At 35.5% G+C, this 21,126-nt stretch overlaps 1 protein-coding gene across 1 annotated transcript in view; it reads right to left on the bottom strand.

Moving 5' to 3' along the window:
• ZBTB41 (zinc finger and BTB domain containing 41) overlaps positions 1-21,126 on the bottom strand; it is a 66,170-nt gene that overhangs the window by 18,259 nt on the left and 26,785 nt on the right. The window contains exons 6-10 of the mRNA XM_036909437.2: positions 17,011-17,140; positions 9,786-9,881; positions 8,305-8,411; positions 5,947-6,052; positions 1,339-1,427 (exon numbers count right to left, since the gene is read on the bottom strand). Coding sequence (XP_036765332.2) covers positions 1,339-1,427; positions 5,947-6,052; positions 8,305-8,411; positions 9,786-9,881; positions 17,011-17,140 — 528 coding nt within the window. The remainder of the gene's footprint in view (positions 1-1,338; positions 1,428-5,946; positions 6,053-8,304; positions 8,412-9,785; positions 9,882-17,010; positions 17,141-21,126) is intronic.

Raw genomic sequence — 21,126 nt, 5'->3', positions numbered from 1 at the left:
AGGGACCATCTGGTCCAGAAAACCTTCTAGATATTATTTACTATCTAGATCTTTACAAAAGAAGTTTGCCAACTTCTGCTTTAGACAACGTCTCCCTCTCATTTCATAATGGCCATAATCGTTCTCTAGAATAACACAAATAATAGAATAATAGAATTCACTCCTTTATTTTAAATGGGCAGAAAGACTTGTTCCTAATTTCAAATAACTAAGCGATATCCAAGATAGAAATTCTACATTATCATGGATCATCAACTAATTACTATAAATCAATGGTTAAAAAAAGAAAACTTAATGTAATTATTAAGCTAACCCTTATTAAGTTTCTCTTCTAGAATAATTTCTGCAGATTTACAATTCTTAAGTCATCACTGGTCTCAAATTAGCTTTCTGTAAGTTCAGCATTTCTTTCAAATCATGACATTATTAGGCTTATTACTTATAACTAAAGATGGCATTAAAACAGGGTCCTTACTTTATACTCCCATTTGTTTGTGTACCCCCAAACTATGATTTTTTCATTTGGTGGAGGGTATAATTTGTAATAAATTCTTTACTGCAATTCTTTACCACTGAAATTACCCAAATCCAGTTCCCATTTTAATATTTATGAAACCAATTATTTTTTTCTTCCAGAATAATAGCTTGACAAAATCCAAAGTGAGTATAAAACAGAGCAGCCATAAATGCATATGCATAAATGGGTTTCTTTCCTAATAAGAAAGAAAGCTTTAAAAATTGTTCATTTCTAAGTGGGAAGTCAAACAAGGACTATGCCAATGTATACAGAAGAATCCAACAGTCTGTATTTCACAATATGTAGCACTGCCAATGGGAAAAAAAGAAAGATTTAGAAAATGGTAACCTTTAGAGAGCAGCTGAAGCAAACCATTCTACTATAAATACTTATGAATCACAACTAACTGTGTAAAAAGGAAAAGGATAAAATGGTAACTTGGTAACCAAAACAATAAGGTCATACCTAAAGTGCTCTTGAAAGAGAAGAAAATAAAAGAAATGTCTTCAGAGTTACATTGACATAGAAGAACCATCAACAACCAGAAAAGGGGAAACTGATAGCTAAACACTGAGTGAATACCCTATGGAACGAATTTGTTTTGAATTCTACAAAATATTATTAAGTATTAAAGCTTATACAATAGAGAATAGAAGGCCAGAATATTGCTTATTCATGACATCAACTTCAATATAATGAGTAAAATTCTTAATGGGGAAAAAACAAAACATTTTAACCAAGAACAGCAAAGTCTGTTCATATTTTATTCCTGAATGATTACACAAAAAAAAATATAATAAAAGCTACCCATTAAATTTTACCTGAATGCGTCCGAAAATGCATTTCCAGACTTGATTTGCCTTTAAAAATTTTCTTACAAACATCACATTGATGAAAGGTTGCTTTATATCTAAGGAAAGAAAAAAGGTCACTAAATTTTTCAACATAATTTTAATAAATTACATAATGAAAATAAATTACTTCATTTACAACTTAATATATAATTCTCACATTAATAAAACATAGATCATGGAAATACTTTCTAAGTATCAATCTTACCTCGGTTCTTCCTTCTCCAGCTATATTCAACAAATCTATAAAGAGAGGTCTTCAGATTTTCAACTTTAAACTACTTAATTTTAAGCTTTAAATCACTGAACTTTTATGTTGTTATTATTATTTGCTATTAAAAAATGCCAAAGGAAAAATTACAGTGACAAAGATCAATGATGGGCTGAAGGAAGAAAACAGGGTTGACTACAAAGAGGAATGACAGAAATGCTGGAGGTGACAGAACTGTTCTGTATCTTGGCTGTGATTACCTGACTGCAAACATTTATCAAAACCTACAGAACTACACAGTAAAAACAGTGGATTACTGTATTTCTATAAATTTAATTAAATTTAAAAAATAGATGCTAAGGCTGAATGAAAAGAAACTGCAGCAATCTCAAGATCTGCATTAACCAAAAGCTGCCATTTCTCTCATAGGCTCACTTTGTAACAAATATAATAAATATAATAAACTTGAACTTAAAATAATTTTATAACTAAGAAGAATGGGACACCAGTCCTTTATTTTTATAATTAACAGACATAAAAAGCTGCAAATTACTCAAAAGTCAAGTTACTAAGCAGCAGTGTAGTGTGTGAGAGTATGTGTTTGTAAGTCAAAAAATCCTAAACTCAAAACTTAATTGTGTGGATAAAGATATTTGTAAAATTATTAGCATTTCCATGGTAGTTATCAGGCAAGCCATATCATGTCAACTGGGAAACAAGTGATATCTAATGAATACAAGGTAAAACATTTATATCAAACATAGGCTACTATAATGTTCTATAAGACAGTTTGCTCTTAACCTATCTGAGTTTCACTGTCACATTCAGCATGGGTTACCAATATTAAATTGCAATAGTATGCCTAAGGTTTCAAATGCTATTCACACTTCTCAATTCACCCAACTCAACATTTACAAAGTAGCTACAAAGACACCATGCAAGACCCTGTCTTCTAGGAAAGTACTTCTACCTAATAAAAGAAACATTTAAAAAGATAATGTGGCTTTAGTGAATTGGGAGTGTCACTGATAAACTTGGCGAAAGACTCGTAACCAGTATGCTTGGTTTATCTTATTCCATTAATATCCACAATGAATATAGAGATACTAACAGGGTCACCAAGGGCACACAGAGAAAGAAGCAGTGGTGCTCAACCAGGGGCAACTGCGTCTCCCACGGACTTCTGGCAATGTCTGAAGACATTTTTGTTTCTCACAGCTGACATCTAGTGGGGAGAAGCCAGGAACACTGATAAACATCTACAATGCACAGGACAGCCACTAAAAGAATTACCTGACCCACATGTCAAGAGTGTTGTGGGTGAGAAATCTTGGTCTATACCATGAACAGAGTGATTTTTTGAGCAAGACACTTCAACTGCCTCACAGTAGACAGAGCATAAAGAAAAACCTATGAGGGCTTGCCTGGGTCAGGCCCTATGTATGTATCTCACCCTTCTCACATGGATGTATATGGATTGCCAGGCAGGAATGACAGTTGTGAAAAGGACTTAAAAATGTCTATTGGATTTGACAATAAGGAACTTACACCCCATACCAATTTGAGAGGTATAGTAAGGTCAGAGTTCATATTTCAACAACTCACAACAATGAATGGAAAGTGAAGTGGATTCTGGAGTAGAGTCAGCATTTTAAATGGTTCAGAAGGAAGAAGAAACATTAAAAAATAATTGGTGAGAGGAGGGGCACTAACTAACCCATATCATTCCCCACAGCCTCTCCTGGGACAACCTGCTTTTTCACATGCATGCACAGGCAGCTCAGACTCCTCTCCTGAGAGGTGGGCTACCTACCTACCTGCCAAACTTCACGTTTCAGTTTGTACTGAGCACACACCAAACAATCCATCATCTCCCTCTGTAAACTTTCCATCTGCTTCCTCTGCCTCAGTGTGGGTACCGACCACCCACCTGAAAGCAGGACTCATCCATGTCTGCTCCCATTCCCTCAATAAAGGCCTAAACACTTTTCAAGTAAGTGCCTTCCACTGCCCATTACTAATGCTACCCCCAGTGTCTGTTTCCAAGGTTATAACAGCTTTCTAACTGGTTGATTTACCTGCCTCCAGATTTGTCCACCATAAATCCAGCCTCCATACATCATAAGAGTGATGTACCTACAATATAAATCCAACTGTGTCATGCTCTTGTTTAAAATCTTCAATGGCTTCTGATCGCATATGGTTAAATACTGGTTCCATAAAAACAATGCATAAGACCTCAGGTTCTAGACCCTCCACTAGCCAGCCCCCGCAGACTGGAGCCTACAGGTTCTGGTTCCACAATTATCTAGACCTTGTGGAGGGGAGGGGATTCCAAAACTCTTCCATAGAGTCTGTAAATTCAAAATTATTTTCAAAATACTACTACATTATCTGCCTCTCTCACTGTGTTGACATTTAAACTAATGATGCAAAAGGAACAGGTATAGAAGTGCAGGCACCTCAGCTCTAAGCAAGGTAGTGGAGCCAAAAGGCACAAATGGTCACCCCACATCCCCCACCATGGGCTGATAGTAAACCCCCCACCCAACACACACACTCACTGACGGTCACTGTACTCACAGACTCACAGAAAAGTGTGAAGTGGTGAGATTGTATGTTCTACTAAATTTTAACCTTTCAGACTGTGCTAACATGGCCCCCCCATGAAGCATGGGCACCGCACACCACAGCACAGTGCGTCTCAGAAGCACCTTTGGCTCTGAGCCGCGAGGGGAAGCAGCCACTCTCTTCATGGAGTGCCATCTGACTTGAAAGAATGAAAGACTGACTATAGTTACACACTGGAGTATCTGGCAGACGCTTTCTCAGAAATTAAATGAAGGAAGCCTGTCATGGCAAGGGAAGGAACTGACAACATTTGTTATCAGTGATCAACTTAGAAGTTTCAAGATGGTACAGTATTTTAGAAAACTTGCACCTGCCCCTGTGATCTGGCTTCCCAATGTTTCTCTGAGAGATTGGAGGCAACATAACAAGTATGATTTGCTGAACCTGTACTGAGAAATGTGCTAACATTTGGAAAATCAGCATAACTCAGTGAACCCATATTTTCCAAATGACAAATACATGATATTATAATATTATGCATAGGTTAAAAATCCATTTAAAGTACAAGGCAGACCAACAGATTGTAACTGAGTATGAATACTTCACCAATCTTGTTCCAGATTCCACCTTGCAACTAACTACCTTTAAGAAACTACTCGTTTAGTTTTAGTGTGGTAGTACAGAATATACGTAATTATCTATTACAATGCTCTTCCTCCTACATACTACATACCTGAGTGAGGCTAGATTTTCTTCATTTATGTCAAGATAACACAGGACAGCAGACACAGCAATTTGCTGTCTTTTATTAAGCCATTAAAGAGGTTTATAAAAATGTAAAACAATGCCATTTTAATATGCCTTTAGTTTTGTAGTTATTTTTCATAAAATTGCTATTTATGTTAGCAAATGATTGGCACAGTTTAAAAATTAATAAGTACTTAATTTTTTTCTCATTTTCATTTCTAATGTTTTATATAACTTAAACAATAATGTACTTTTTATATTATAATCTTTATAAAACAAAAGCCTCTGAGGTACTGAATAACTTTTAGGGCTTAAAGGGGCTGAGATGAAGTCATATGCGTATCTCACAGGTGCTTTGCTCTGAGACAACAAGGTAAAAAAAATTAATATAAATGAGTACTTCCTACTCTTCAAATCAGTCTATCATTTTCTGCATTTATATACACTATGTGTATTTTGCTCCTCATATTCAGTACTTGAAGTTTCTTGGCACGTTAGATCATGTCTATTTCTTAGAATTGCTCTAAATATCTAGTCCCAAAACATGAATTCTTTGATATTTTACACTGGACAACTAATCTCAATTAAACTTAGATATCTAAATTGTATTAAAAAGCTGATGTTCAGGTCAGCACATGCCTCCTTCAATAAACTATCATTTTAAATGCTTAGTACAATTAGAGAGATTTAAATTCTGAATACAAACATTTCCCAATAATTGCTGTCTTATTAAGTATAATATATGGGCAACACATTTATAGCTAACTCTCAAAGAGGCACAGCAACCAAAGATAAATGAAATCCCCAAAGAATTGCTAAGATTTTGTATTAGTCATTAACTTCAATGTCTACCACCTCCTAGGGTTTAAATCAACTGAATACAAGAAAAATATTCTTCACGCAATTCTGTCAGTCTACAGCGAAACCATACAAGCTAGAGAAAGAGAACTGCTTAACCTATCCTCAATTAAACAAAATAAACACACTACCTCCTCCAACCTAGACGTATCTAATGTAATAATGAGGACACACTTTGCTTTTTCACTTACTTTTGCCACACTTTCTCCCCAAGGTGAACACTTTTGTAATGAACAGTGAGATGGTCCCTGCGACCGAAGCACTTTCCACATTCTTCACACTGATGAGCCTTCTCACCTTAAAGATGCAAAGGTTTTGTTTATAATATACACTTCAGTATTTTTTTCCCCAGAAATAAATTACCAAACAGTATGATAACATGGTGGGAAATATACTACAAAAGTAAAGCCATCCTTTACTCTGGGCTATCTGCTTTGTATTTCTCAGTCAAATATTGTTCTTCAATGAATCTATGCTTATTTTCATGGATGTGAATTCTTTTCCCCAGTTGAAGAAGGAATCAATAACGTTTTGCTGTAGACTTTAAAATTACCTTTCAATGTAACATAGCAAGCTTAATAAAATTACTTCAAAACTCAGGCTTTTTTAAGGAATGTCTTATTAAGTATAATATATGGGTAGCATATATTATTTTTATTATTTTTGGATATTAAACACCTCAAATGAACACACAATGAATCAAGATAAGACTCTTACTGCTTATGATGAGGACCTGAACATTTTCATCTTTGTACTTTACTTTTAAAAGATTTTTATCTGTGGAGATTTCTTACATTTGCTATTAACCAAAATACAAATATAAAGGACAATTCTAGATGAGTCTAATTTCTCAACTGTTTTCTTACATTCAGTTACAAAGGCCTGGCCTTTAAAAAACCATTGTCTCAACTTAATACCAGTGTGGAATTGAGCCATGTGACCTCATGAATTAGGAAATCAGAGTTCTCCTAGAAATGAAAATGCATAATTCCAGTAAAAAGTCATCAGACCGACCGTTAGCACCAAGTGGTGATGACAACTCCAACATGCCTCCCTGGGGCCATTTAAGAAGATAAAGACACCTGCCACATACTTCATATCTGTGTCATGTTTATGATGATAACAGGAATCACCTGTCCTACTGTGCTCAGAGAAAGCTCCTTGGCATCACTGTGGTCATATAGTTGGCTCCCTTAGTATTTCCTGAACATCAATCTGAGAGGCAAGAAATACCCAGAATATAACAATTACAGAGATCTGAAAGTGATCAGGATTATTAAGGATACTTTTTTCCAAAGATAAGTTTCAAAAATTCACTATTACATTATCTTTCATTTCCAAATTATAATCATTTCTCTTCAAACATCTAAGTTTTGCTAACTTCTTTCAAATTCAGTCAAAATGAGAAACTATTATCTTAGCTTTTCCCTTGAGAGACGGGCCAATAGCAATTACTGTACATATACACATAATATACAAAATGTAAATTTTGAGAATTTGATTAAAACAAACTTCAAAATATACATTGCAGTCATAAAGGGCACTGAAATGATTAAAATTACAGTGAACAAAAACACATCATAAAATTATGTCCCTTTCAGATGCTTTTTAAGATAGGTTTCTGGAACTAGTATTGCAAAGGGCCAACCAACACATACCAAGTTACTAAAATTATGCCAACATAAACATGCTGTACTATGTCCTCTTCACGTACTTTTTTTTTGGTATCATTAATGTACAATTACATGAGCAACATTATGGTTACTAGACTCCCCCCATAATCAAGTCCCCACCACATACCCCATTAAAGTCGCTGTCCATCAGCATAGTAAGATGCTATAGAATCACTACTTGTCTCCTCTATGTTATACTGCCTTCCCCGTGCCCCGCCCCCCTACATTATGTGTGCAAATCGTATGCCTCTTTTTCTCCTTTATCCCTCCCTTCCCACCCACCCTTCCCAGTCCCTTTCCCTTTGGTAACTGTTAGGCCATTCTTGGGTTCTGTGAGTCTGCTGCTTTTTTGTTCCCTCAGTTTTTCTTTGTTCTTATGCTCCACAGTTGAGTGAAATCATATGATACTTGTCTTTCTCTGCCTGGCTTATTTCACTGAGCATAATACCCTCTAGCTCCATTCAGGTTGTTGCAAATGGTAGGATTTGTTTTCTTGTTATGGCTGAACAGTATTCCATTGTGTATATGTACCACATCTTCTTTATCCATTCATCTACTGACGGATACTTAGGTTGCTTCCATTTGTTGGCTATTGTAAATAGTGCTGCGATAAACACAGGGGTGGATATGTCTTTTTCAAACTGGGCTCCTGCATTCTTAGGGTAAATTCCTAGGAGTGGAATTTCTGCATCAAATGGTATTTCTATTTTGAGTTTTTTGAGGAACCTCCATACTGCTTTCTACAATGGCTGAACTGATTTACATTCCCACCAGCAGTGTAGGAGAGTTCCCCTTTCTCCACATCCTCGCCAACATTTGTTGTTTCACGTACTTTTTAAAAGGATTCTGAAAACATTGTTATAAGGTGTACCCTACCTGAATGTATTTTTTTGTGCTTTGTAAGGTGGTCATGCCGAATGAATGTTTTCCCGCATTCATCACATTCATATCTTTTATCATCATGATGTACTCGTAAGTGAAGTCTACAAAGAGAAGAAATGAAGGCCATTGAAACTGGTGACACAGAAGGAAAAACCTTGGCTAACTCTAAGCAATGAAAATGGGGCTGTTCACACAACCTCTTCATATATTATTTGCTCCATTTTTCTAACTTTCTGGTCTCACTCTTATACTATCTGACACCAGGCTCCCACTGAGGTCCCCAAAAAGCACTTTAACATTTCCACTTGCTCATACTACTTCTGGGAGATAGCCCTTCCTGACTTTAGATCCATTTCTACTTCACGGAATCTATCAAATGTCTAGGTCATCATCTGTCTGACAGGTAAACCTCAAAAGTAGGAATAAATTGGAAGAGTCAGACAAATGAGGTTTATCGACTTCAGCATAAGATGACAGCAAATGACACAGCAAATAATTAAGGATTAACCCCACTTTTGAACAACTGGTGCCACTTACAAACTGAGAGTTGAGAATTTTGTAAATTTATAAATAATCAGTAAATTTATAAGTCATCAATAAGTAAATTTTATAAGTAACCAACTTTCTGACTACTACATTTTACTACTTTTCTTCACACCACCCAAACAAAAATGTGGTTCATTTTATGGTTACCTAATGACAGATAATAAAAGGTTTAAATTATTAAAATTCATTTAACTGGCATTGTTTTTATCCCTACAATCCTCCATCTATATAGCCTTCCCATTTGTAAAATAAATAGCCTTCCCACTTAAGTTGCCAAAACAGGTGTTGATTTTACCTTAAAACCAGAAAACTGACTAGACTACATCTAAATAGGCAAATAATAAATGAAAGTATAAAAATTAAAGCCTTTGAGCATTAATAAAAATTTAAATTGTACACATATGCCATGGTAGGCAATCACCTATTATTTATTCTGAAAAAAAGAACAACTTTTCATAAACCGAAAATGTGGTCAAGGATTCAGCTATAAAAATAATTACATAAGTTACAACTAATGCACAGAAGACTTTCCAAAACTGAGAATCCTGGTGTTTCGATTTTGTCATTTTTTCATACCAAAATATTCTTTGATAGTCAAGAGTGAAGAAAACATTAAGTTTAGACCACCAGAGTTTTAATGAATTTTGAATCAAAGAAAGGTAATGAAATATTTAATAAATATTTAAATGACAAATTAGACAGTAAAGTATTCAGCAACCTTGATGAGAAAATAGTTAATAATATTTTATACCACAAAATGGAGATAACATTAAAAGCTATAATGAGAGGAGAAAGTTTATACAGTAAAGATTTTGTACAACTTTATCATACGTGCTAAGAAATGTTTTAATTCAACAAACACAATGATAAGAGAATTAAAATGGAGACCTAATTTTACCTTAACATAGGGAAAAAATGGCTTCATTTACCTGTATGAGCTTCCATGACGAAAACTCTGCCCACAAATGCTACAAAGATGAGGCTTCTCTCCACTATGGATTCTCAAATGTTCTTTCAAAGTAGTTCTGTGTTAAAAATATATATATACTTAGGTAAAGATTTCTTAATGCCAGTGTGTATATTAAACACAGATTTCTAGAAAGCTTACTAGAAAGGTGTTCAAGCTAGCAGATACTATGGCAAATGTTCTCTTTTGCCTACTTTATTTTTCCTCTTTACTTATTAGTTTCACATGCATACAAACATACTTGTTACATCTCTCTCCTGAAAACAAAACATTTAACTTGGCCTCCTTTGACATCGGTTTGCTCAAAGATTTAACTACATAGCTTAAGCAAACTTTCAAGAAGCACAAATGTAAAATGCTCAACTGCGACTACCAAATTAGGCAAAACTGAGTTGAATTTTAGTGGAGATACAATTGCTATTTCTATTTCCTCCAGCCCTATAAACACTGGACAGGCTTGGTAAAATAAAAAACAAAGAGAGACCAGCCTTGAAAATTCATTGAGCAGACAAAACCAGTTCAGTTACACAAATAAAGCTTAATTTAGCTTATTTTGCAAGGCTAACTTGACCTGGCTCATTTCTTACCTATGCCTCTGAAAATCATAGGCAAAACTTAAACTGTTTCCTAAGTTAGGTGTGAGGTAATTACAAACCAATTCCCTATCATTTAAGAGAATTTTTTTCTTAAGGTATCACTGATATACACTTTTATGAAGGTTTCACAAGAAAAACAATGTGGTTATAACATTCACCCTTATTATCAAGTCCCCCCCATACCCCATTGTAGTCACTGTCCATCAGAGTAGTAAGATGCCAGAGTCCCTATTTGTCTTCTCTGAGCTACACTGTCTTCCCCATGACCCCACACACACCGTGTGTACCAGTCATGATACCCCACAATCCCCTTCTCCCTCCCTCTCCACCTGCCCTCTCCCACCCCTCCCCTTTGGTAACCACTAGTTCCTTCTTGGAGTCCGTGAGTCTGCCGCTATTTTGTTCCTTCAGTTTTCCTTCGTTGTTATACTCCACAAATGAAGGAAATCATTTGGTATTTGTTTTTCTCTGCCTGACCTATTTCACTGAGCATTAATACCCTCTAGCTCCATCCATGTTGCTGTAAATGGTAGGATTTGTTTCTTTCTTATGGCTAAATAGTACTCCATTATGTATATGTACCACATCTCCTTCATGCATTCATCTACTGATGGACACTTAGGCTGCTTCCATTTCTTGGCTATTGCAAATAATGCTGCGATAAACATAGGGGTGCATATGTCTTTTTCAAACTGAACTCCTGCATCCTTAGGGTGAATTCCTAGGAGTGGAATTCCTGCATCAAATGGTACTTCTATTTTGAATTTTTTGAGGAACCTCCATATTGCTTCCCACAATGGTTGAACTAGTTTACATTCCCACCAGCACTGTAGGAGGGTTCCCCTTTCTCCACATCCTCTCCAGCATTTGTTGTTCCCAGTCTTTTCTATGTTGGCCATCCTAACTGGCGTGAGGTGATATCTCATTGTGGTTTTAATTTGCATTTCCCTGATAATTACCAATGTGGAGCATCTTTTCATGTGCCTCTTGGCCATCTGAATTTCATCTTCGGAGACGTTTCTGTTCATATCCTCTGCACATTTTTTAATAGGGTTATTTGCTCTTTGGGTGTTGAGGCGTTTGAGTTATTTATATATTTTGGATGTTAACCCCTTGTTGGTTATGTCATTTACAAATATATTCTCTCATACTGTAGGATGCCTTTTTGTTCTGCTGCTGGTGTCCTTTGCTGTACAGAAGCTTTTAAGCATGATGTAGTCCCATTTGTTCATTTTTTATTTTGTTTCCCTTGCCCAAGGAAATGTGTTCAGGAAAAAGTTGCTGATGTTCATATTCAGGAGATTTTTGCCCTGTTTTCTTCTAAGAGTTTTATGGTTTCATGACATACATTCAGGTCTTTGATTCATTTTGAGTTCACTTTTCTGTATGGGGTTACACAATAACCCAGTTTCATTCTCTTACATGTAGCTGTCCAGTTTGCCAACACCAGTTGTTAAAGATGCTGTCATTTCCCCATTGTATATCCATGGCTCCTTTATCGTATATTAATTGGCCATATATGCTTGGGTTTATATCAGGGCTCTCTATTCTGTTCCACTGGTCTATGGGTCTGTTCTTATGCCAGCACTAAACTGTCTTGATTTCTGTGGCTTTGTAGTAGAGCTTGAAGTTGGGGAGTGTAATCTCCCCTGCTTTATTCTTCCTTCTCAGGATTGTTTTGGCTATTCATGGTCTTTTGTGGTTCCATATGAAGTTTAGAACTATTTGCTCTAGTTCGTTGAAGAATGCTGTTGGTATTTTGACAGGGATTGCACTGAATCTGTAGATTGCTTTAGGCAGGGTGGCCATTTTGACAATATTAATTCTTCCTATCCATGAACACACGATGTGTTTCCATTTATTGGTATCTTCTTTATTTCATGAGTGTTTTGTAGTTTTCAGAGTATAGGTCTTTCACTTCCTTGGTTTGGTTTATTCCTAGGTAGTTTATTCTTTTTGATGCAATTGTGAATGGAATTGTTTTCCTGATTTCTCTTTCTGCTAGTTTATCGTTAGTGTATAGAAATGCAACAGATTTCTGTGTACTAATTTTGTATCCTGTAACTTTGCTGAATTCAGATATTAGTTCTAGTACTTTTGGAGTGCATTCTTTAGGGTTTTTTATGTACAACATCATGTCATTCTGCAAACAGGGACAGTTTAACTTCTTCCTTGCCAATCTGGATGCCTTTTATTTCTTTGTGTTTTCTGATTGCCATGGCTAGGACCTCCAGAACTATGCTGAATAACAGTGGGGAGAGTGGGCAACCTGGTCTTGTTTCTGATCTTAAAGGAAAAGCTTTCAGCTTCTCACTGTTAAGTATGATGTTCGCTGTGGGTTTGTCATGTATGGCCTTTTTTATTTTGAGGTACTTGCCCTCTATACCCATTTTGTTGAGAGTTTTTATCATGAATGGATGTTGAATTTTGTCAAATGCTTTTTCAGCATCTATGGAGATGATCATGTGGTTTTTGTCCTTCTTTTTGATGATGTAGTAGATGATGTTGATGGATTTTCTAATGTTGTACCATTCTTGCATCCCTGGGGTGATTCCCACTTGATCATGATGGATGATCTTTTTGATGTATTTTTTAATTCGGTTTGCTAATATTTTGTTGAGTATTTTTACATCGATGTTCCTCAGGGATATTGGTCTGTAATTTTCTTTTTTTTTTGTGGTGTTTTTGCCTGGTTTTGGTATTAGAGTGATACTGATCTCGTAGAATAAGTTTGGGAGTATTCCCTCCTCTTCTACTTTTTAGAAAACTTTAAGGAGGATGAGTATTAGGTCTTCAATGTTTGATAAAATTCAGCAGTGAAACCATCTGGTTCAGGAGTTTTCTTCTTAGGTAGCTTTTTGATTACCAATTCAATTTCATCGCTGGTAACTGGTCTATTCAGATTTTCTGTTTTTTCCTGTGTCAGCCTTGGAAGGTTGTATTTTTCTAGAAAGTTGTCCATTTCTTCTAGGTTATTCAGTTTGTTAGCATACATTTAAGAGAATTCTAATATTTTAACCAATCTCTGTGAAGAATAAAGTCACTGTGTCCTTACTATAGTAGCTTCATTGTAATAATGAGCCCCCTCCATGTTTTAGTTTGAGTGATTCCAGTTTGCAAGCTGTCTTCTTCGTGTGTGCACAATAAATTTTCACTAAATACTGTTTTGGCAATCCACTTTACTACTTCAGTGATTCACTGACTTTACTTTTGTTATTTATGAACATTTGACAGGCTACTGTGTAACCCCTGCTGTTCCAGATACATCCCCAGCATTTCCTATAGTTCTAACATTCAGAGATTTCCCACATATGTAAAGTATTGAGCAAGGATGGGCAGTTATTTTGGGGGTTAGGAATGAAAAAGGCAATATGCCTGACCTTTGCAGGCTTCTGACTGTCATTACCACTTGGTTCTTATTTTAATCCCACATACAGTGGGTATAAAGGCTGACCTGAAATGAAGGTCAGTCTGTGCCAATAGATGGTGCCCTTCCACACAGCCCACCAACACCTGACACATGAGTCTGCAGGTATACACAGCTTTGTGCAAAGTGTCTTTAAAACCATTCCTAGACCCTATCTATTAAGTAATTAAAAGTAAAAATATGGAAAGGTTGTTCTGGTTTTTGGTTTATTGGTGTTTTGTTTTATTTTTTAAAAAAAGAGCTTTAAGGGGAAAAAATATACAATTCACAAAATAAATTTTATAGCTTATGAATCTGTAAATATAAGTTCTCGTATAAATATAGTTTATTGATTTTCCTATTCTGCCATCATATTCATCTGTTATTTTAGGAAAGTGGCATTTTTAATTTTTTAAAATACTGAATTTTTATATACTGAAGAGTATAAAATTTATACATACTGTTTAAAGAACAGTATAAACACTTATATGCAGAAGACAGAACATTCCATTCCTCAGAATGTCTCATGCTCCTCAACTTCAACCTCCCCTACTTCCTTCTTTCAGAAATAACCACATCTGTTAAGCATTCCCTTTTTTTTGTTATATTACCTATGTAGTACATGTTGGTACACAACATAGTGTGCAGTTTTGAAAAACTGAGTAGCAAGCACAGACCTAACAATATTACCACTATTAGGTAAAGGGCCCACAAGACAGTATGAACAGTCTCTGTACCAAAGTCTGGCTGTAGCTTCCCTGTGTTAACAAGAGGCTTTCCCAGCATGTCAGTGGGAGGAAAACATAGGGTTCATCATGATCAGAGGATCTGACAAGCCAGAACAGGCCAGGCACTAGAAGTCTGGCAGAAATATGGTTAAGGTGAATAAGTCACTGCATATAGTTTGCTTCTAAGCTTACAGGGGTATTTCCCACAAAGTTTACATCAACTACCTCTAAACCTCATGGATTGGTGAAAAAGAACATTTCTGTGAAATGAAACAAACATCCTCAGTTAATCCAGAAGCAAGGCATAAAGATAACAGGAAGACAGGGATAGGCAGAGTACAGGTAAGAATCAGGGTACGGCAGTGGGAAGTGGGAGCTGCTTTTCACTGGGTACAAAGTCTCAGTCACACAGGATAGGCAAGTTCTGGAGATCCAGGTACAACACTGCCTACAGCAATACCGTATTGCCACTTAATGTTTGTTACGAGGGTAGGTCTTGTGTTAAATATTCCTACCATGGTAAGAAAAAAAAAGATTTTGGGGCAGACCTACACCAGTATTCTGTTCCCTAATTAAAAGAGAAACACACCAGCAGGGAACTTGTCCAGAGACTCACTACAGCTCCTTTGTGGACTGACTACCCACTACATTATGTGCTGCACCTATGACAACGTGACATTTTCACTGCCATCCTCCATCCTCCTGGGAATTCCCTTCACTTCCTTCTTTATTAGAATTCCTACTTCCTATTGCCTTTGTTTTTCTCTTCACCAGTTTGCTTTCTCATTCTGGTGAAACATATTCTTCAGCTGCTTCATGAGAAAGAGTACATTACAGGCAAATTTTTTCACATCATGAAACGTGTCTATTATTCTCAGACTTGATTTTTAGTTGGCTAAGAATAGAATTCTAGGTTCAAGTATTTTCTTTCAGAATTTTTAAGATACAACTATAGCATCTTACTTTTATATTGCTATTCAGAAAGAAGTCCAAGTAATTTTAATTCTTAATTCAGTGTATGTGACCTATTTCCCTAGAAAAAAACAAAGCATACAGAGAAGCTTCTGTGTCCCCAGTGTTCTGAAATACAGTGATGTACCTTAAAGTAGGTTTATCTTCATCCGATGTCCTAAACATTTAATGGGTCATTCCGGTCTGGCAACTCATGTCCTTTGTTTCTGGGAAATCATCTAGAATTGTTTCAGTGATTATCTTTTTCCACATTTTCTCTGTTCTTTTTTCTAGACCTCTTTCCTGGTTTTCAAATGTTATAGTCTTTCTTTTATATTCTGTATCTGTTTGCTCTACTTTTTGGGACTGTCAACTTTGTCCTTCAGTCCTTCCTTAAGTTCTTTACTTTGTCATGCTTTGAATTTCTAAGAGCTCTAATTTGTTATGCCAGTGACTCTTTTATATGGCATCCTGTTCTTGTTCAAAGGAGTATATACATTCAACTAAGGATATTAATAATTGTTCACTTCCTTTTTTTGCAAATTTTCTTCTTCCCACCTGATTTATTTCCTTCAAGTTTGATTCCATTTTTTCTGTTTGTGTTACAATCTATCTTCAATGTTAAAGGTTTTCCTTCTGTGTACTGTTATACTTCACTATCTGTTCATGATTAAGTGTTGACAGACTAAAAACGAGATGGGAGGGTCAAAGAACTTAGGTGGGCCTTGATGACTGTGCTTTACTATCTGTGATTCAGGTATATTATTTGCTAGGGAATGTATTTGCCCTTTGGTAGCTCAGATTTTCAGGGAATTCTTTTCCAGTCTGTTGCCTGGAAGACAAAATCTAAAATCTAAGATGTCAGGTGGGATAAGGCCTGGGGTTCACTGCTTTCGTCATTCAGAATGCCTTCAATCGTGTCAGTCAGGAGTGGGGTAGGCACCTGGCAGCAATGGTTCTTGTGAGTGGAACAAGAGCATCCGGCAATCTACCTTCTGCAGCAGTTTTTACTCTAGTCCTGCTGTTCTGTATTGCCTTCACCCTAGTGCCAGTGGTCTATGATCCTGCCAGTTTCTACACCCTTTATAGATTCTGTGATATAAAATAGGTTCTCCATTTCTCCTTTGCCACTTTGAGATTTGTCTTTCTTAGATCTGCTAAGTTAGTTACCACTGGTCCATCGAGTTTCCTAACCTGTGTTGTTCTTGTCCTCTTTCTGGTCTCCCTATCTTCAAAATAAACAAATAATCTTTAATGTATTTTTAGTGGGGTTTCACAAAGAGACAAAATGTTATCTATATTAAATTTACCATCTAAAACTACAAATAATGACTTCATATCATCTTCTATATCATTTTATATAATTTCTTTTATCCTCAATTTCAACTTAAGGCATAATTCAAATATCTTCTATCTTGTGTTACGCTAATCTTTATGAACCATATTTGCTAATTATTTCTATGTAACAGTACTATAATTTTTCTAGGGGTATAGATATTTCCTCACCTTTCTCGTACTGATTTTCCACAGATAAAGCAAGTCCATTTCCTCTTTCCACCATGAGTACATTCTATATGGCGTTTCAAATTTCCAGTGTCATTAAACTGACGACCACATATATCACATGGAAAAGGACCTAAACAGGAAAGAACAGTGTGCATTTAAAATTTAAAGAGTAGATACTAAGTTAAATTTAATAGGTATATTACAAATTAATACTCACCACTATTGGTACATACATGATAACACAAAGCAATTACTTGGTTACAGTTTTCTGTTCCTCTACATTGATTATTCCAAGAAGGCAGGTTACAATCATCTCTATACCCTAGAGCTAAGTATAGGGCCTGGTATTTAATATGAGATGAATAAACTGAGGAGTTAATAAACTAAAATGGCTGATTCCCAGTTTTGAAATCAGACTGGAACAAAGTAGAAAATGTTACATACCAAATTTCCAGGAAAAGGGTGTAATGAGAAAGTTTGGAAGAATTATCAAAGGACTTAAGAGAGTTCATGGTTTAGAAATGTATTGTTATTCCTTATAACCACAAATTTTTAGTGACTAGACTGAAAGTACAGTGGCAATTTCAGTTTAGTCTTACAAAATTAAAGCCAGATTTCTCAAAGCAATTAGCTGGATTCCAAATTAACAAGAATAGTCTGGATTACCAAATAAACAAGAGAAGACAGAGCTCTACTGAATGGCAGACTCAAAAGGAAGACAAGGGACATATGAAAAAGACATTTGGTAGATACAGTTCAAAGAAGCTGTGTATTCGGAAAAAGGTTTTTTAGAATTTGGAAAAATTAAACTGAAGAAGGAATTCTAATGAATTAATCATGATAGCACAATGGAAAGAAAATGGCATTTGGACATTGGAATTCAGAAACATATCTATGAGTAAAATTGTTCAGCAGACACAGTAGTTTGGAGGACTTTTAACATGTTTTGTACATTAGAGATGAGAGATGATCTCAAAATGTATATTGTATTAAGTATCTTCAACATATTTTTACTTAAAATCTCTAGTATTTCATCTTCCACAGGATCTGAGCCTTTTATTCATTTATTAACTCATTTAACAAACATTTGATTCTTAATTCATATCTAGCACTGGGGTAAGTAAAAGAATGAACAATCCTTCCACCTCCTCTCACATCCCTCCACGCTGTAAAAGGCTCCAAGAAGTTGGAAACAGGAGAGTCGGCATTTGCACAGTTGAAAATAAAGACATGAAACAAATAAAAGTGCCAAGAGGAGCATATTACAGGAAATGTGTTATGTGGAGAGTGAAACACCAGTGACATTTTTCATGCAGAAGTACCAAGACGTGTCACTGAAGGCTCCAGCTGAGCGTTAGAGCAGCACTCAACTCGTGTTCGATGCTCACAAGGGTTCTTCAAAGGAAATGCCCACTCCATTCTTCCCTGTACTGGACATCTCCAGTTCTGCATGCAGCTAAACCTCTGTACTTTTACTTTTGAAGCTAAAGCTGGAGACTTAAGCTAAAGTAGATTTTCATGCCAATTCTCTAGATAGGACAGAGTTAGAAGATTTGACTTTTTTAGAGATAAAAAATTCTTCTCCCCTAACCATTCAGATTATATTTTAGTTATCTCTACCTCCAATTTGCAAAATACATATCCTAATGTAGGTAGTATGAGCATCTTTGAAAACACTAAAGCAATAATTCTAAGGCATGTGGTACCTGGACCATCAGATCAGAATCACCTGGAAACTGATTAGATGCAAATTCTTGGGCCACACCACAGACCTGAACCACTTATGTAAAGTAGACAGTGATCAAGGGAACGAAAGTATTGAGACAGGATACAAGGGAAGCTAAATATATGTATATATAAATACTCAAAGCAGTATCCTATTTTTTTCAGAAATGATGGTCAAAATGCAAAGCTACATGTTTATTTCACAAACCATACTTCTCAAAAGTTTTAAAATACTGATAATTATAATATAGAAATGATAATATATTGAGAGAAACAGAAAGCAAAGCAAACTATGCCTGGTTCTACACTTAGCACTTGATATAGATGATCTCATTCAATCCTCACAACAATATTTATGAGGCAGATGTTAATCCTGTTTCATAAATGAGGCTGTACCAGCTCACAAGGAGTGGCTACAGCAGACTTGAAAAGCCTGGATATAAAGTCTTATAACTTGCATTTCTCTATCATGTCATACCTATTAAACTCTTCTTCTGGGCAAACTCAACCTAACCTAATAAATGTCAACTCTTATTAAAAATCATACCGATTAATCATTTGTAAAAGATTTATGTGGGCACAGCATTATAATGTAATGATTCATCTGCTGCTTTGATTACCCAGTGGGCAGTAATTTAACTTGGCAGGAAGATCATCCCCAGACCCTAACACGGAGCTGATGATACAGTTAGCAGTCCCTCAATAAATATCTACTCCACTTGTTGGTGAATGTACTCCTGTGGGTATTTTCCTCAACAAACTTTCATTAGCAGGGTATAAACCTTACTGCCCAGTGTTTCTGGAATACCTCTCCTGAATGATACCCTAGAGCTTGATAGAAAAATAATCTTCTAATATCAAGTCATAAAAACCTAGTTCAGACACCTCAGAAATGCTCTTTAACAAGTATAACCACTGATCTATTCAGCACCTGCTCATATACTTTCATTGATGGGAGTAAACATTGTACAAGTTACTTAAAGTTTTAGATTCCAATACTTAAAAAATTTCTATATTGAAACTAAACCTTGCAATTTCCACTCAATGTTCTTAGAATGTCTATTTATTTACTAAATGATGTATTTAATGAAAGTTGAAATAGAAAATCAGGAACAATGAGAAAGAAGGAAATATGTTAATCACAAAAATTCTTATATTTTGCTGTTTCTACAAAGAAAAATTACCTGTGGTTTTCATTTTAAAAAAGGAAGAAGCCTACCAATTCCCCAGTAGAAATTGTTTCTTCCTGGAACTAATGCTAAAGAAATTTCTCACACACAACAGACAAACATGGAAATGTCTCAATTATGGTTCTGGTAATAATAAAACCTGTTTCTATGATGGCTTCTTAGGAATGCTGTAATGAAATCCTGTGATGGAACAATTTATTAAAGGCAACTCAGAAAGGGCTAAGCTAAAAAGATAACCTTCCACTAGGCTTATATATTAGAGCTACAAAGATGAAGTATTCCTTATTGCACAGTGAGGCCTGGAAAGTATTTGAAGAGAGCTGCTGTCTCCCTTTCCCAGACATAGTATTTCGAGGTCTAAAAGTTTTTCACTTAACATGATTTTAAGAGTTTTATGTGCCCTATGACACCATAATTACCCACCTGTAGCATATATGTATATTTGTGAATATCCATCTTGAATATGGTATTCAGAAATAAATGCAATATTCCAGATCAATTTAAAATCAATTACCTAATACTGAACAATACATTTTAAGTAATACAGATAAAAATGATAGTGGTTTTTGTCAGTCGTATGGCATTACTTAATAGTTTCTGCTTTAAGCCTGTCTATAAAATATGGAGTTTGGATTCTGTACCACTTTAAAGTTCTGCAATCCCCAATGACTAAAAGTCAGATCATTCCCATGTTGATGACTTTGTGTTTTTTTACTAATTTTAACCTAATTTGCTTTAACCTTCTGTATAGCACAAGGATTTTTTTTTAGAATTTTTATTTTCTGCTGTATCAACTACTCCTGCCAGCTCTATGTCATCTACAAATTTCCTAAGTGTGAAATACATTTTTTATCCAAGTTGTCAATAAAAACATCTAATAGGACAAGGAAAGGCCTCTATTTAGAATGATAATTCATTATTGGTATTAATTGTCATAAATGTACCTAATAGTACTACTGTCCAGAACGTAAGTCTCCACCTTGGCCATAGGTATTAAGGACAGAACACATCAAATATGTTTAAGTCAAAATATACTAATTTACTGCACTCCCTGAAAAATGAGTTTTTTTCCAAAACAAAAATTCCTTATCTCAAGCACTCACAAACCTACCCAACAATCAACTATGAAAAAATGCAGTTTATGACCAAAGACACCTAATGTTACCAAAAATAATACATATATTTACTCATCTCCAGGAAC

The sequence above is a fragment of the Manis pentadactyla genome, chromosome 9 (genome assembly GCF_030020395.1).
Source record: "Manis pentadactyla isolate mManPen7 chromosome 9, mManPen7.hap1, whole genome shotgun sequence".
In the NCBI taxonomy this organism is placed as follows: Eukaryota; Metazoa; Chordata; class Mammalia; order Pholidota; family Manidae; genus Manis; species Manis pentadactyla.
Note: the sequence above shows the minus strand (reverse complement) of the source record. Positions and strands in the feature narration are given on the sequence as shown.